Source organism: Melitaea cinxia, chromosome 21 (genome assembly GCF_905220565.1).
Source record: "Melitaea cinxia chromosome 21, ilMelCinx1.1, whole genome shotgun sequence".
NCBI lineage: Eukaryota > Metazoa > Arthropoda > Insecta > Lepidoptera > Nymphalidae > Melitaea > Melitaea cinxia.
Window position 1 is genome coordinate 8986654 of NC_059414.1, and position 19338 is coordinate 9005991.

At 32.3% G+C, this 19338-nt stretch overlaps 1 protein-coding gene and 2 long non-coding RNA genes across 3 annotated transcripts; 2 read left to right on the forward strand and 1 right to left on the reverse strand.

Moving 5' to 3' along the window:
• Window positions 1–8933: 8933 nt before the first annotated feature.
• LOC123663894 lies at window positions 8934–10103 on the reverse strand. The gene is made up of 2 exons (XR_006744716.1): window positions 9975–10103; window positions 8934–9132 (listed from the first exon to the last, which is right to left on the reverse strand). It is a non-coding gene; the product is annotated as an uncharacterized LOC123663894 (long non-coding RNA).
• Window positions 10104–11974: 1871 nt separating this feature from the next.
• Window positions 11975–12504, forward strand: LOC123664128. Its single transcript, XR_006744779.1, has 2 exons — window positions 11975–12134; window positions 12223–12504. It is a non-coding gene; the product is annotated as an uncharacterized LOC123664128 (long non-coding RNA).
• A 3300-nt stretch (window positions 12505–15804) lies between these two features.
• Window positions 15805–17999, forward strand: LOC123664296. The gene is made up of 4 exons (XM_045598887.1): window positions 15805–15823; window positions 16148–16239; window positions 16673–16811; window positions 17806–17999. Exons 1-4 carry the CDS (start codon window positions 15805–15807, stop codon window positions 17886–17888), a joined length of 333 nt encoding a protein of 110 aa, XP_045454843.1. The 3' UTR covers window positions 17889–17999.
• Window positions 18000–19338: the final 1339 nt, after the last annotated feature.

A 19338-nucleotide genomic window follows, 5' to 3' on the forward strand; every position in this document is an offset into this window, starting at 1 on the left:
CAATATAGAACATGACATACAAAATAATGTGAAAATATGTAAATGTAAAATTTCTCATTTTTCTCTAATTATAAGAAACTAGCTTTTACCCGCGTCTTCGCTCGCATTGATTTTTTTTATAAAATTATCCTATGTTATTTCTAATACCTCCAAGAATATGTGTACAAAGTTTCATATCAGTAGGGATAGTAAGGATGAAATATTAATGCGACCTCCAAACCCTATGACTTATTGTTAGGTGAATTCACTACAATATTTTAGAACAAGTATAGATATAACTTTTACTATAAATATTTAAAAACTTATTTACGATAGCGGCAATTTTAAATATAATAATAAATAAATAAATACATAAGCGATTCACACTCAACGGCCGCCAGTAAGATTTTCTCTTGTATCGGGATCTGGAAACACGCACAATACACGTACAAACAGGCCCAGACCACGAAAAACATCTATAAAGCCAAAAGTGTCTGTCGTGAGTGGGGATCGAACCCGCGACAGCAAGCACGACAGCCAGTCTTGTGACCGCTGCGCTACCGCGTCTTCAAGTTTTAAAAATTAATTTTACGTACAGTAGCGACATCTAAGCAGCTGAAGGTTGTACTTCATCTTGTGTCGTTCTTGTCTTCGTTGTTTCAACTAGCAAGTCTTAGTGCAGCAATTCATTAATAGATGGCGCAACTTACAGTGAACTGTAAAACTATGCTCTACATTCCTATTTTTAATCCACGAGGCAAGTTCCATTATATATATTATTAGATACCTAGATTAAGGTAAAACGTGAACTTTACCTTACACGTGCCATCAAAATGTAATGTTTGTTGTTTTGTTGTATAACCTTTGAACTATAAATACGTAATGAATGTTGAAAATGTAAAGAAAATGTACACAAAATTAATGATTTTACTTGATATTTGTAATTTTTGAGCGCTTTTTAACCGTATGATTATTGATTAGTAACACCTTCTTCGTTTTTTAACGTTTTTAATGACATGTTACTGTTTCTGGAGACGAGAAAACTGAAATTTTCCTCTTTAATACAATGTGTGGCTTTTATTGTACCTTATTATCGTCTCGGTTCTCTACTATTATTCATCACAGTATATCCAAGTACCCGAATTTGTGCATAATATATAGGCCGAGTCTATAATCGATAATCTTCGTAAACGTTCTTATAAATTACTTTTATCTCTTGACTAGTACACTCTACATAGTTCGAGTGATTTAATTACCTATATACATAAAAACCTTAATTTTGATCTGTTTATCTTTAATTACTTTAACGAAAATTTTAATGTCACAAAACGTAAACTTAGTAAGATTGACCTTTTACCTTTTTATTTATAAAGAGATGTGACATAATATAAAGTAATGAAAAGGCTAGGACTGGAAAATTTTGCACGACCTGCCGCGCATGCTTATCAACAACGAATAAGTACGTTACACATCATCTATGTAACACTATGTATGTACTACTTATTTATTGAAGTTATATTCTTTTGGCACGTTAGGGAAAAATGATGAGAGTACATTTTTACGATGCGTGCGCACACCGTCACAAAATACTAATACCCTAAACTTAGGTAGTCAACGAAGAAGTTAGCAACGTGAAGTTAGCTTCACACACTCAAGTTCACACACTTTTTTTTACTAAAGACAAATAAAAAATTACTTTATTCAAGTAGGCTTCAAAGTATTTTTGAATCGTCATTTTACAAATTAAAATTAAACTTGTTTCAATTAATTATTTAATTACTTAGTTAAAAGTGAAGCTACCACCGAATGAGAATGTAGATTCTACAGAGAAGAATTGGCAAGAAACAGTACAGCTACACTTTAAAAATTGTGTTTTTAACAGACTTCAAAAAAAAGGAAGTTACTCAATTGGACCGTATATTTTTTTTATGTATGTTCCGGGATAACTCCGTCGTTTATGAACCAATTTTGATAATTCTTTTTTGTTGGAAAGAAGATATCCCTAGTTTGGTACAATGATAAGAATGATAAATAAAGGATTTGATGATGGGATCCCAGAGAAATCGAGGGAAACTCTCGAAAATACGCATAACTTTTTACTGGTTGTCCCGATTTTAATGATTTTTAATTTCATCGAAAGCCGATGTTTATCATGTGGTCACATTTAAATTTTATCGAGAGCTGATTACAACTTTTGGAGTAATCTTTGATAATGCGTATTTACTTGACTATTTTTTCGTCTACCTACGTTGTCTACATAATTACTTGTCGATATAATTAAAGTCGGTTTTTCTTCGTTTGCCTGCAAACACAATTATATTACAAAATAAGTAATTCCTTACTCTGTCATAAAATGCTATACATTAAATCCACACATTTTTATCATTAATATATTTTTAATAGAATATTCAATTAAAATTAGAGATGAGTCTCCCTATTTTTTCCTTCATTACCTTTGACCTTAAAAGGATAATGATGTACTAAAAAAGTTACTCTTTAAATATCAAAACTTTTTATCAAACTATATTTGGTGGAAACATTGACAATTATTAGCGGCCGAGTTGACCGTAGTCGTGGCTTTCAGATAAAAATTTCTTTTGACCTTCACAAATTGGTGCATCGATGCGAGTATACACTGTAAAAAAGTAAATTATTTGTAATTTGTTTCTCTTAAATTAAAAATGATAAGGTTGATTGATATTTATTTGCTTTGATAACTTTAATTTAAATAATCAATTAAAATATTTATAATAATTCGATAAAGACAATCCATTATAAAGCGGAAAAACATTAATTTATACCTAGGACAATACCTTAAGTAGGATATCTGTTTAAGCATTACCTTTGGTAAGCAACAAACGGGGTAATGCGAGAAATATCCAATGGTTAATACCTTAAGTAGGATATCTGTTTAAGCATTACCTTTGGTAAGCAACAAGCGGGGTAATGCGAGAAATATCCAATGGTTAATACCTTAAGTGGGATATCTGTTTAAGCATTACCTTTGGTAAGCAACAAGCGGGGTAATGTGAGAAATATCCAATGGTTAATACCTTAAGTAGGATATCTGTTTAAGCATTACCTTTGGTAAGCAACAAGCGGGGTAATGCGAGAAATATCCAATGGTTAATACCTTAAGTGGGATATCTGTTTAAGCATTACCTTTGGTAAGCAACAAACGGGGTAATGTGAGAAATATCCAATGGTTAATACCTTAAGTAGGATATCTGTTTAAGCATTACCTTTGGTAAGCAACAAACGGGTAATGCGAGAAATATTCAATGGTTAATACCTTAAGTAGGATATCTGTTTAAGCATTACCTTTGGTAAGCAACAAACGGGTAGTGCGAGAAATATTCAATGGTTAATACCTTAAGTAGGATATCTGTTTAAGCATTACCTTTGGTAAGCAACAAACGGGTAATGTGAGAAATATCCAATGGTTAATACCTTAAGTAGGATATCTGTTTAAGCATTACCTTTGGTAAGCAACAAACGGGATAATGCGAGAAATATCCAATGGTCAATACCCCATAAGCAGTGCTACATTGTGGCGTTAATTCTCTTTCCTTGAGCTAACCTCGTTATTTTGCGCCCGGTGCATTGCCTCGCGTCAATATACAGGGTGTCCCAGAAAGAATGGATAACCCTGAAGCGCCTAATAGTACGGCTATCAAGCGCTCTAATAAAAATACACAAAACAAAAAATTCCAAGTGGTGCCAAAAATATGAGGTTTTTAAAAAAAATACATATTTATTGACCTTACTGTACTTTCATGTACACCACGGCCGCAAATTAATGAAATTTGTTGTGTTTTTGGTGTTATCTTTTTCCTCATAGACTATACTATTAGAAATGCAGTAAAGAGTATGAGTATCTATTGTACTTTTTCGGAAAAATCAAAATCAACTTCAATTTTTAGCATAAAATTTGATAAGAAAATAATTTTGACAAAGTTTGAGAGCCTATCGTGAAAAAAAAAGTATGAAGACCTAAGCGGCCAACTATTTCAAAAATATGCGCAGTTAATACAGATTACAAAATGGTATAATACATGATTTTATTTAACGTTAAGATGCAAAAAGAGTAAACTCGACTGAAGAAAGAAAAAAATAATGTTGTCTTAAATTGTTAAAATAAAAGCGTTAAGTTGTACATAAATCAATCTTTATTTTATAAAAGGTGTTCGAATTGTCTGCCACCGACTCTGATACAAGCTCGACATCGTCTAATTAATGCTCTTAGAAGCTGCTTCTTAAGAAGTCGTGCGTAGCGCCGTTCAGTTATTATTGAAGCGGCTTCCTGCACACGACAGCGTAATTCCTCCAAACTTGAAATAGGCTTGAAGTACACCTGTTCTTTTAGACAGCCCCAGTAAAAAAAATCTAGTGGATTTAAGTCCGGGGATCGCGGAGGCCACAAAATGGGACCCAAACGACCAATCCATCTATTTGGATACGTGGCATTTAAATACACACGGACGTTTGCAGCATAATGTGCAGGACAATCATCATTTTGTAGCCAGTGGGATTGTCTCACTTCCTCAGGCACGTCTTCCATTAAATTTGGCAGGTCATTTTGTAGAAAATTTAAATAACTTTGTCCAGATAAGTTTCCGGTCAGTTCGAATGGACCAATGATTTTTCCGTTTAATATACCAGTCCAATAATTTATTTTGAACTGGTATTATGATCTCTGTTCTCGCATTAGATGCGGGTTCGAGAGTTGCCAGCTGTGAAGATTATGTATATTGAAGTATCCGTCTTTTTTAAGAGTGGATTCATCGCTCCACAGAATGTTGTCGAAGAATTGTGGATCTTGTTCTATTTTTGCAAGCAATTGTCGACAAAAAAACAACCTTGCATTGTAATCTCTCGGTTGTAGAGCTTGGACGCGTCTAATATGGTAGGGATTAAATTTATTTATTTTAAGTACACGGTGCACGGTCGTCTTCGAGATTCCAGTACGTCGTGCTATTACTCTAGTAGAGGTGGACGGGTCTTGCTCAATTTCGTTAAGCACAATGTCTTGTGTATTGATATTAGCTAGTCTTCCAGCGCTCATACCACCAATGCCGCTGCCAGGTATTCTGCCTTCCGAATAACACATGTGGACTCTGATAAATAGGCGGTAATCTGGATGGCGCGCTGTAGGATATCTTTCCCTATAAAGGGCTGCAGTAGCACTTGCGTTGCTTCTGCATTCACCATAAATAAAGTGCATGTTTGCGTATTCTTGTGCCGTATATTGAATACGTGGCATCTTAATAAACAATACCAGTCTAGATACAAGCCAAGTCGTCGTAAAATCACCAAACAAATTCCAAATCACTTATTAAAACTGAGAGTCCAATAAAATAGCCAGAAGCCGTCGTTATAACACTGATTTTAAAATCAAAGAGAACTCCAAAAGGAATACACATGCGATACCGAACAAGTCGAGAGACGCACTAAATACTTGCCTTTATTATGTGCCCTCTCGAGAGACAAAAGGTACAATGTATTAACATTATACTCTTCTCTCGCTCGCTCACACTCTACCTGTCCCTGTTTCATAAACAAAAGATGGGTCGCGTGGGCCACACTCAGGCAGTAAATACCGATATTATACGATCTTTACTACGATAAAAAGGTCTCTTTTTAAAACGTCCTTGTCATTGTCACCATTTAAGACAAGATAAGATTTTTATTAATTTTCTGTCTTTAGATAAAATCATGTATTATACCATTTTGTAATCTGTATTAACTACGCATATTTTTGAAATAGTTGGCCGCTTAGGTCTTCATACTTTTTTTTTTCACGATAGGCTCTCAAACTTTGTCAAAATTATTTTCTTATCAAATTTTATGCTAAAAATTGAAGTTGATTTTGATTTTTCCGAAAAAGTACAATAGATACTCATACTCTTTACTGCATTTCTAATAGTATAGTCTATGAGGAAAAAGATAACACCAAAAACACAACAAATTTCATTAATTTGCGGCCGTGGTGTACATGAAAGTACAGTAAGGTCAATAAATATGTATTTTTTTTTAAAAACCTCATATTTTTGGCACCACTTGGAATTTTTTGTTTTGTGTATTTTTATTAGAGCGCTTGATAGCCGTACTATTAAGCGCTTCAGGGTTATCCATTCTTTCTGGGACACCCTGTATAATCAGTTGCCTTATTATCTTTATGATTAATTAACCATAATGTGAAGCTAGACCTAATCCACAAAAATGACTCAGTAAAAATAAACTAATTACGAACTCACTTCCTCTCTTTTCACAGTTCACTTTATACAAAGTACACAAGTCTTCAAATTCCGCAAGAGATGTTTGTGACTCGTCGTATCCACAAACCTTATCGCCACCCGGAGTGCAAGTTCTAGTTCTTGTAGCAATAAAACAGAGCGTACTTCTCGCGCGTTTCAGGATTGTCGTCTAATACTCGACGCTTAAAAATAACATGAATCTATTAATACGTATTATATCTTAATGTGATAAAAAGTTTGACAGATGCAACAATATCTCAACCGAATCACATAACTGATTTTGATAAAATTTGATATGAAAATAGTTTCAAATCTAAAAAAAGGTATATGTAAAAGAATAGTATTATTATCCACAAATAATTATCAAAGGCACACTACTTTTTTTAATAAATCGGAAAATAATCGTGGCTATATCTAATGTATTTCAGTCTGATAATATATGTTCGTTTAAAAATACTGTTATAACTATTTATAATTAGTACTACTTTAATTTTGGTCTCATTTGATCCATCAATATTACATATTTTAATTTCACAAAACAAAAAGAGTAACATCGTCACGATCTTTTCTAAAGGACTATTAAGATGTTTTTGGCTCGTAAATCATATTTCAAGGCTTTCGTCCACTTAGCGATACTTTGAAACAACAGCTAAATATAAAGTTAAAGCAAATACTAGTTAAAGAAAATTAACTTACATTAGGAAGTGCTGAACTCATCATGTAGTGTAATGACAAAACTGGAAAGAATTGTAGCGCTTATTTTCATTAGTAAATATATTACTAATCATACTTTTTATAAATTAATTTTATAAATAATAAGAATTTATATAATAATAAAATTTTACTTTTCAAGGCGGACCTCTTTGTTCTCATTTTCCAGAATTTTATTCTTATATTCGTGTCACAGAAGCAGATCAATGGCTTCATAACTTTTTCAGATTGTTTTATTGCTATGTTATATTGATTTCTGAGGTTCTCTTGAAATTGCCAGGTCAGTATCTCCAAGTATTTGTATTTTATACCTACTTTTTATTTGACGTTTTAATCTGACTTTTTAACATTGTCATTAATGCTAGTGACACAGTAGAATATAAAAAACTGCTAAAAATATCGTTAGAACCGAATGCTGTAATCTAAGTTCCAAATACAAATATTAATATCCTTAGAGTCTATCATGCCACTTCAGATTCGTTAAAATGTATTGACGACTTACTTAGCAACTTGACTCGACTTGTTACGACTCAATGTCGATGGGATTGAGTCATATCAAGTATATCACGTACTGTTTACATATTTTTTATGATTTTGTACGCTTTTTAATTATTTTAATTTTTTAATGATTTTTCGTCTATCCAGGACCGACGAGATAAAATATAAACATTTCAACCCAGTTCAAAAATATACATATAAATCTTACCTAAACAAATACAGACAATATTCATTTTACTATGTAATTTTGCATAAAAGATTTGTATTTTCCTCTTAGTAATAAACGGTATGAAATTCAGAATGAACGCACGAAAGAATTTAATATCTCCAACAAAACTTGGGATTCGTAACGGTGAAATCTGAAATCAAAGTACTCGTTTAGTTAGCAATTATAGACATTTGTTACGCGGCACCCATGTTATTTCTTTTCGAGTTTTATTAGTCATTCGTTCTTATATAATGAACCTTAAGCTACCATTCGAATGTTATACTCATTTGTGTGTATTAATTATTAATATTTTAAATATAATGAAAATTATTAACGAACACCCGCTTAAGATCTGTGTTTCGTGTTACTTTATCTTTGCTAGTACACTGTTAGGTCTTTGATTTTGCATCAGTCAAAACGGAGGTCAATCGTAAGCTTTTCTCGGATAACAGCTTGTGTAGTGTAGAAGCCGACGTCGATAATCGACATTCGCCAAGTTGATTTCTCGAGCCCATTCTCTATAATAAGCTTATAACTATATAATACAGTTAATAAGCTAAATCTTATTTCTAGGTCCTGTCATAAATTAAAAAAAATCATGAATTACATTGATATGCTACAAACACGTGTAAGATACTTGCCAGTTTCGTAATTACAATTATGCTTATACACATCACATGCACTGGGGAATTTTTGTCTCTTGTTGAGTCGACGATCTCTGCTGCAGACAATACCGCCCTCGGCGTGGCAATATTTCGCTCTCCAGCACCAATACTTACTGATTATCGCAGCTCTGCCTGGTTCTATGGTCCTTTGTGATACCTTTTAATAAATTATACTTATTTTATGAACAATTGATAACAGTATACATATTAAATACTAAAATATACATAAGGAGAAGCGTGCAGTAAAAATACTACAAACACTTAAGTAAAAAGGGACTACAGTGAGCGATCTTATTTGAAAATTTCCGCAAATATATAAATAAACTTACAAAAATAATTAACGAAATCGTTTTTTTTTTTTGCATATTTTTACTACAAAACTTTTAACAACAAATAAAAGAATTAAATTTAATGGTTACAGATTATATGAATGTTTGTCTATTCATAGTCCAAATTGTGTATGAAATTTTACTTGGATTTAAAATAAAAATCTGTGTCTATGTCTTTGTCCATTTGTATGATGTGGATTGTGAAACATACAGTGACATATTAAGGGTATCTTTATTAAATTACAAATCACTGCTGTTTTAATTTTTTTCTAAGTAAAACACATACTTAAAATACACTTATATATTGATTTAATAAATAATTAAATATGTGTGGTTTCAATTTTCTCGAGGTTGTATTTCATCCTGTGATTCGTCTTCTACTTCTTCTGACTTCTCTTTATTTTCAACATCTTCTTTTTCTTCCTTCGAAGGAGGTGGAATAGAAGGTAAATCTTGACACAGTTTCAGATGTATTATAGAATAATCTAAAAAAGAAAATCTGTCTATTGATCCTGATGCTAAAGTCACGCACAAATTCTACCACATCGATTTATTTGTTTATTTTATTTTTTTAAGAAAAGTACGAATGGTAGTGGACCTTGTGGTAGTCTAATTATGCTGTCATGATTTGTATAAATCACATTCAGCCTGTAACATCCCACTGTTGGGTATAGGCCTCTTTCTCCATGTAGTTGAAGGATTGGACCTTATTTCACCACGCTGCTCCACTGAATATGTTCCCTACAAAGAGTATAGATTGCTATCAAGTATTTATGATAACAACCGGAACCGACGGCTTAACGTGCTCTCCGAGGTACGGCGGGGAGACTCACAATTACAAACATCCAAACTGGAAAGAAATATTTGTACAAATACAAATATCCATCCCGAGCGGGAATCGAACGTGCAAACCGTCGGTCTTTTAGGCGACTACTCGCACTACCGCACCAGAGTGGTTGTATAAATAATAATAGACATTTATAGATATTTATAAAACTCTAAGCTTGAATAATATATATCCTCAAGAGTTAAAACTGTTTAGTTAAAGAACACACACCACCTCTCGATTAAAAATGTTTTTGTCGAAATCGGTCCACCCTGTCAAAAGTTCTAAAGTCACATACATTAAAAAAAAAGTCGAATTGAGAACCTCCTCCTTTTTTAGATGTCGGTTAAGAAATAACAACTTATACTTATGATATCTATTTATCATTTAGTGTTATTGAAGTCAATTTTATACATTAAAATAATTTTTCGTAAAATTTTTAATTTACAAATTAAAAATAAGCACTTTTTTTTGAGATATAATTACATAGTTACAACATACCAGTTCCTCTCAAGCAATTGTACTCCTTCATATCACAAGCATCTAGAAACTGACGTAACTCGCCATTTTTATTTTGTCCGCATTTCTCTTTTCCGTCATGTAAACAAGTCTTAGCTTGAAAACATTTCTGAAATATGAAACATTAAATACGAAAAAAATGGGTTTTTGTGCATCATTAAAAAATAATATATAAAGAAACAAGCTTATCTGACTTGTTCAGTAACATGATATGATGTACGTGTATGGTTTTTGTATATTATTTAGTAAAAAAAATAAAGTTTGGCGACTTATTAATTATATTCTCAGTCACTGCTTCCTAGCACACACATATACATACTCATTGGCTTCAGATAAGGCAAAATCTTGTTTTTGAGATCCGGAAAAACATATAATCATGTTATGAGCAGAGATCAATTCGCGACAGCTAGCGTTACGGTCAGTCATAAACAAACCAAAGTCCACGTATACCGAGTACCTATAATTTATAAAACATAGCTTGATCTCTGGGACAGCTGTCAGTAAAATCGCGCCTATGAAGTTCAGAATTTCACAGTGCAGACAATCGTACCTGTCAATGTCATACTTTATGGGCATGCTGAGCTAATTAATGATGAGCGATTAATCATCGTGACCACAGACTATAAACTATCGATATTTTGTATAAAACTTAATTCAAAATTAATTTATCATTTAATTGAAAAAAATAACATTATTGAATATTTAAAAAAAAAATAACATTATTTACAATAGTGAGTAAATAAAATCTAAATTCTAACCTACTCGTAATATTCCTTCCGACAACTTTGGGGTTCGAGAGAAGTTTGGTCGCAGCGTCTCTTCTTCAAAAAGATGGCGCCAACGCACCGCCATATTGTTTGATATGACCCATTCGGCCATTCTCCTCAGTACGAGTGCTAACGCCTTGTATACGGTACGTATTTTCCGTTCTCATCACTTTGTTTTTGTTACTATTGCTGTTAATTTGTTAACTTTAGTTATTTTTGTTAGTTTCTTTGTTGTTATTATTTGTTTTTGTGGAGGTTTGTTGGCATAATGCCCAAGAGAACGAAGAAAACTGTTTTGAACAGTCAAAGTCGTGAGCTTGTGATTCGCTTGCGTGAATATTTTGAGCGAGAAAACCAAAATGGTGGACCGCTATTACCCATGGCAAAAGTTTGTGACAGAGTTGCAGATGCTCTTGGCATTGGACTTGCGACAGTAATTCGCATCAGTAAAGAAAAATATGGCGAATCTTCAACCGCAGTATTGATTGAAGACGAGGAAAAAAAGCTTTCAACGCCAAATAAAAAAAGAAGAAAGGCTGCTCCTGTCACAAAAATTGACGACTTTGACGCCGTTGCGATTCGCAATCATGTATATGGTTATTATACACGGGGCGAATTACCTACATTAAAAAAACTGGCGGTGTCCCTAAAAGACGCAGACTTGTTTAAAGGAAGCTTGCCGTCACTATCGAAGATTTTGAAAAATATTGGATTTTCCTATAAAAAAAGTGACAAAAGAAAAATTATAATGGAACGAACCGACATTGCTCTTGCTCGAGTGAATTTTCTCCGGAAAGTCAAAAAAATTACAAATTGGGACAAAGTTGTCTTTCTAGACGAGACATGGCTTAACGCCAATCAACCGTATCCAAAGCTTGGACCGATGATACGACACAATCGACCACCAAAGTACCCGAAGGCAAAGGTCAAAAACTAATAATAACTCATGCTGGGACATCATCTGGTTTTGTGCCTAATTGCCTATTGGCATTCAAATCTACGAAGACCAATGAATACCATGAAGAAATGAATTTTGAAAAATTTAAAGAGTGGTTTTTAAAATTATTAGATAATTTGAAGGAGCCACATTATATAATTATGGATAACGCCCCATATCACTCTGTCCAAAAGCACAAACCACCAACTTCGGCAAACAGGAAGTTAGAAATAATTGCATGGCTTCAAGAAAAAGGAATAGAGGCCAATGAAACAATGCTTAAAAACGGATTATTGAGACTCGTTGGTCTGCACAAACCCAGCACACCAACGTATGTCTTAGATGACATAGCCCAAGAAAAGGGTCATAACGTCATAAGACTGCCTCCATATCAGTGCCAGTATAATCCGATCGAGCTTATCTGGACCCAAGTAAAAGGTTTGTTTGCTCGAATTTCAGTTAGACATGTTCTATATGTATTAACTCCTGTATAATTTATGATGTTAAAATATGTTTTTCTTTTAAGGTTACGCTGCTAGATCTAACACAACACCACCTTTTACGGCAAATAAAATGCTGCAGTTACTAAACACTGCGGTTGAAAATTTATCTGCAGAAGATTGGAAAAAGGTAGTTACCAAATGCAGAAAATTAATGGAAGAAGATTGGGAGCGGGACGTTCGATTTGATAATATTTGCGACCAAGAGTTCATTATAAATTTAAAAGATTGCTCTAGCGATTTTGAAAGTGATTCGGAAATTGATTTGGGATGTACTCTTTTGGAATAAATAAATGTATGTTTTAAAATATTTGTTTCATTTTATTAAGTACCCATTATAATTATGGCATCGATAAGTAAGAAACGCCGAAAATTACTATCGATATTTTTTTCTGTATCATAACAACCCTAGGAATGTCAGTTTAACAAATGTCGCAGAGATCAAGCTATGTTTTATAAGGTATAAGTAATATTCTAGAAAAATATTAAAGTATTCTAAATTTATCTGGTTTGCAAAATTGTATCTTTAAAACAAAAACTTTTTAACAGGTGGCCCTCTTTACTCTTGTATTATTCTTATTATTCTCTTATTATTACTTACCATACGAAAATTTACTGAATTGGTTAAAAGTTTATTAATTACTACGTACCGCAGGGCTTTTGGTTTCGGATCGACAAAAGGTAACACAGATAATACCTACAAAAATACTATTTATTTTAAAATACTTTAAGATTAAACAGTACACACAGTATATGTACATATGCTTTTACCTACAAATATTACGTACCAAGAAAAAATATTTGATATTTCATTTTTCTTTATTCCTTGAGTTATCACATGTGCTACTTAATTTTAAGAAATATTTTTTTCATAGCAATTGTAAGTAGTAAAAAGAAATGGAAATAATAAAAATATAAATTTCATGTACTTTTATTGATAGGTTTTATGTACCTACAAAGTATCAAAGTTAAAAAAAAAATTAAATCACTTATAACGCTTTGTTGTATAAAAGTTATAACTTAATCCACTATCTTAATGAGTGATTATAATTATAGTAAGCTGTTTCTAATCATTCTAATAATTTCTACTTGTTCTAACAAGGACCAAAAAAGAAGATATTACGTACGTAACTGTTATATTATAATTACGTACCTTAATACATTAGCCTTCACTATTGTACATGCACTGTTGACGCACTGGTTTTCCTTTTTAAATGTATCTTGACTACGCAAATTATTTAATAAAAACATTAAGTGTCTCTGTAGTTTAATAACCTCTTCTTCTATAATTACATGGTATTTGATGACGTTAGACATGCATTGGTGCAGAATTAGCCTTAATTACACTCGTGTAAAAGATACAAGCGTAGCAAAATCAGTTCTTTTGATTTTGTGTTTAATAAAGTAATTACTTACATATATATCTAAATGTCTAAAGGAAAACATAATAAGGACTTAAGGAATTCAGATAAAACAAATTGGTGATAAATAGTTTCTTTTGTCGACATGTATATGTGTGCGATAATAACACAAAACTTATTTTATAAGCAGAATTATTAAATGTTTGTCGTACAATTTTACTTGTTAAGCTGTTATTTTTCATTTCTTTGAATGTCTAGCCGCCGGTCTAAAAAAGCATGTATGAGTATGTAACGTCGGTGTGCTTTTATTGTAGGGATTGTATTCTAATACATAAAACATTTTAATTTTATATTGAACATAAATCAATTATCATTTTTATTTAAAAAACAATCTGTGCCCGCGAATTTGTGCGCGTGGAATTAAAAAAAAATTATTGTTCAGTTGGAGAGTTACAAAATAAATAAATTTCTAAAATAAAAGTACTTTAAGTTACTAGCCTAAGTTAAGTCCCGTCAAAATTGGTCCAGCAGTTTCAGAGATTAGCCGGAACAAACAGACAGACAGACAAAAATTGCAAAAAAGGTAATTTTTGTATATGTACACTGTATACATCCATACGCATTTAGTAAAAAGCGGTTATTTTAATATTACAAACAAACACTCCAATTTTATGTATTTGTATAGATAACTAGCTGCCCGGACAGACTTCATTTTTTTTTATTAAAACCTTCCGTGGGCCTTAAGGAATATGTATACAAAAAAAAAAAAAAAAAATAGCCGAATTCGTCGAGCCATTCTCGAGTTATGCGCTAATAAACATTCATTTTTATTTATTAGATTAGATATTTGATTTTGTTTACAATATTTTTCAGTCGCCTTGTTTAAAAGCAGCGGTTTGTACGCACGACCGAAAGAGGAGATGCGGTCTGGAACGTAATACAAAGGAAGTGAGGCGGTTTATCGACAAGTGTGACATATTAGAGTTTAACTGTGAATATGGTACCGGTAAGTTTATGTTAGAGAAATTATTATATGGAGTTAAGTCCTTGAGAAACGGTATAGAGCCCGTGGTAAAAAATATAGGGAATGAAATAGTGTGAAAAGTAATGCTGAAACTGTAACCTTCTCTGAGAGTGACGCAATACCGCGTAACGTCCCTTGCAAGAAAGAGGTAAATATGTTTTTAATTATTACGGTAGTCGTTTGTAAGAAGGATATTCCAATCGAGTGTCAGAGCTGAAACACACTCCTTTTCACATCTTATCATCTTTCATATCGATTGTGATATCAACCGCAGGACGCTACAGAATGTCTTAACTTAAAATACTTTCATGGTACATTTACGCAGGTACCTATTTTTAGTAAATCGTGTTTTTTGGAAATAATATTCAAATACGAATTACATATTAATAAAATATGAATAACATTTTTCGATTTTTACCGACAAAATAATAAAAAATATAAACTGGGTATTTAAATAAAAACCACGAGGGCAATTAGAAAAAACTGGAAAAAAGATAATCGATCTGGAGACACGGAAATTTGATCCGTGGTCTTCTCGGTCGCTCCTGACCAGCCGATTTCCCACCTGAGATATTACAACTTTATTGGCAATTGCGAAATTTAATTTCCTATTCTAACGATATTGTAGCCATTTTTCCATTACCTAAAACAGTAAAAAAAAGAAAATATCTTTTCTAAAAATGAATCCAAGCTAGATCAATTTATCGCCCCCGAAATTCCCTGCATACTAAATTTCATGAAAATCGTTGCTGTCTCCGAGATTCAGATTATATGTATATATATACTCGTACAAGAATTGCTCCTTTAATAGTATTAGATACACATAATTAGAATATTGTCATATTTTAATGGTATAAAATGAAACCAAATAAAACAAAATAAGGAACATCAATTTGAGTAGTATTTTTTAAATTTTTGATTGGCAAACAGCTAATATTACTTTTCTATTTATTTTTCAGATTTCGAAATAGCGCCTTCAATAAAATGTCACCAAATACCACCACTATAGTAGGTAACTACTTGAAACAGTCCATCAAGAATATCTACATATTATGTACTATATATGTCCACTTTGTATTGGAAATATTAGAATACCAGGATAAAGGGAAGTTTGTTTTAGTTCATAGACAATAGAGATGTTTAATAAACAATGCGTAGGACATAACATCAAGCTAGCTTCATTTAGCCATTATCTTTCACAAAGGCAAGTTATTTGACCAAAAATGACGACCAAACTGTCAGGTATGGTGCACATTATAATATTTACCTATTATTATATAAATATGTTATAGCGTGACTAAGAGTAGAGCACGACAAAAAATATCTTAATCTCATAATGAGGAGCAGCCCGACTAGAGTACCTCACCGAACCTTACTGAAAATCGCAGCAAAATAATGCAGCTCTTAAACAGTATCGTGTTTCTGTGTTGTATGGTGAAGTAAGGTAGCCAGAGCTCCTGAGAAACAATGTTATAAATATAATGCTTTTAGATACCTTATGACCCAATTTTTCACTAATAAAAATTACATTTAGAGCGACAAAATGATTTTTTTTCTTATTTTCAGTTGTTCTGTTGGCTTGTGTCATAATAAATTTAGTGTCAACTCATGGTCCTCCATTAGACCGTGATAATGAAGATATAGCTATGGGGAGGAAGGTAAAAAAAGTACGACATTTTTATAACATTAACATTATTAATGTTACAGATTACTTTAATGTGGGGTATATTCTATCCAATGGAATGAAATATATTTTTAAAAGTTTTACATTCATTATGACCTCATTTTTATACGAAAATTATAGACATTTTTAATTTTTGTATGTTTGTGAAAAATTTTAAAATCTAAATAGCGTAGATATGTTTCAAGCAACATTGTATACGTACTAAAACTATACGAAGCTTTTTCTTTCCTTTTTTTTACTGCCCCCTACTACATTTTGAATTTGATATCAATACGACATGTTGTGGTATAGCCTACTACTAACAGCAAAAAATATTTTACTGCAAAAAAATTAAATCTACTAATACTATTAGAAGAACTCTTGTCATAAATCTCGTCAATCATTTACCTCTTCTAAACATTTTTTAGATGGGTGCTAAATGGTGCAGTATGGCAAAGGTTTGCAATCACGATCGCGTTCCTATCTGTGGGCTCAGTCATGCGGGTGATGTGATGGGCTTCAGGGATCTCTGCGATATGTTCGATTATAACTGCATTCGAAGGAGAAGTTGGTATCAAGAAAATTTTAGTACTCGCTACGATTATTTTGTTTCAATACCTCTAAAACGTCACAATGTTTTAAGATTGAGAATATTACAGGAATAGATAATTTTATTTTGTCTATAATAAAATAATAGATACGATTTAAAAAATCACAGACCAGGTCTGCCACCTAGATACTGGACTGTAACTAAATCTGTCATATAATGTTATTTCTCATGCAAATGACTGTATGGTTTTAAATGAGAAAATAACGATCTTTAACCTTAATAGCAAGTCAGACGATTTCGTTGGCGACGCCGCATTGGCGCAACGGTAGCCATGGATTATACCTGTTGCGTAGACGGTTGCGAGTTCGATCTCCGCACATGACAAATATTAGATTGGCCATACAGATGTTTGCCGTGGTCTGGGTGTTTGTACAGTACTCGTGGGTCTCCCCACCCGGTCGGTCCCGGTTGTCATGTACACCTGATAGCAATCGTTACTCGTAGTATGGATATATCCGCCAACCCGCATTGGAGCAGCGTTGTGGATTAAGCTCTGATCCTTCTTCTACGTGGGAAAAGAGGCCTATGTCCATTAGTGGGATATTACAGGCTGTAGCGAAGTCAGATGATTCAGTGTCTTATAGATTAATATTTAACCAAAAAAATTAAACATCAAGAATCAGTACTCAAGCCAAAAACGTAGCTTTCAAAATTTATGTATATGTATGTCTACTTTCATCTTTGTCTAGTGGTAGTGTCTGGTCCTATCTACACGAGTTGAAACAGACTTTTACTTATTTTTAGGTTGTAAAAGCAAAAAGTGAGTTTGTTATTTGGTGACATCTTTGTTACCAAGCTACAAGTTATGGTGCCGTATATTAGCTACAGAAAAAAGTTTATTTATAATTTACTCAAAGACACTTCCGTTAAAAACATTTACAAAAAGTATTTTAAAAATAACACCTTTACACGTATTTTAAAAAATTGTTTAACGAAACAATATGTTTTCAGATTACAAGCAAACAACCTGCCCGGAAGATAAATCAATCTTAACCGCGTCCCGCCGACCAACCAATAGTTTTTATGATGAATAATTAAATCAACAAAAATAGCTGAGTATATGTTATACTAAACTATGTTATACTATGAAGATGATTATTACTGTATTATGACTTAACTTAAAAATAAAAGTATTATTTGTGTTATAAAAGGCGTTTTGAATTTTTTTTTAACCATACATATCATAAAATAAAATATTATTAAAAAGAAACATTATAAATATTCTTTTAAATAATATTGACATGACTCGTATACTTTTATATTCTATATTTCACTTTAAAAAAAAGAAACAAGTAAAAATAATATTTACAAAGGAAGTTGAAAAGGGCGAACTTATCTCTATAAGCGATCTCTATAAGCGCGGGCACAGAAATGCAAGAGTGATTAATAATAGTGATTATAAATCTATAAACTTAATACTTTAGTAATAATGTATTAATTTCGCTTTGAGAATACAAAATTACTGTTTTCTTTTAAAATTATAGACAACAGATATAACTATGTATTTGTATTTTCATTGAATATCAACACTAGGTATATGCGATGTAATTTACACAAAATTTACAGCAAGTGTTGATATAAAACTATGATGCTCAAATTTTATTTAATTTTGGTAAATACATATAAACATAGCGTACATAAGTAGCGAAAAATATATTTTCTTCAAACACTGGCAAAAAAAAGGTTACATACTCAAAAACAAACTAAAATTTCTTGCCTGGCCAAACTAGTCTTTTTTTTTTGTTTTAACGCGACATTCTTTTGAATGTACTTATTAGACTTTGTCGATGCAGGATTTTTTTCTAATTGTGATGAACATTAGTGAGAAGTACAGAAGACAAAATTGTTTCGGATTCTTCCACTTAATTCGCGCAGTAATTTTTTATTATTTATGTAGCTGTACCCGCGACTTCGTCATCGACATAAGCATCAACAAATTCGCGCCAAAAATGAATTCATATGTGTTGCCCATAGTCACCACGCTGGGCAAGCGGGTTGGTGACAGCAGTGCTGGCATATAATGTAACATAATAGACAAATACATGTTTTACCACAATAGGCTGTTTATATACTAAACTTTGCTTAACATCCGTCTTTTGTGCATTGAACTATGTCTACCACTCAATAACAAGATGACTTTGAAGCACAACAAGCTTTAATATCCCTTTAAATAATGTTGCTAAAATTGTTTTATTTTTTAGTTGTGTTTATATACGCTGATTCACATATAGTTGGAGATAAAGCCCACTTGGTAAGCTTAAATATCAAACACTTTTAATGAAATAAAAATATGTTTTCTATATAAGCACATTACTTAATGATACAGACAAATAATTTGGTCGTGGGCGATATTATAGATCCTCCCCAAGCGTTTCCCTGTGTTATTATTTTTAAAAAAATACATTAATATTAGCCTATCAGAATTGTAATTTATTTAAGAAGATTACTAACTTTTTTAATAAAGATTTTTATTTGTTTTCAGAC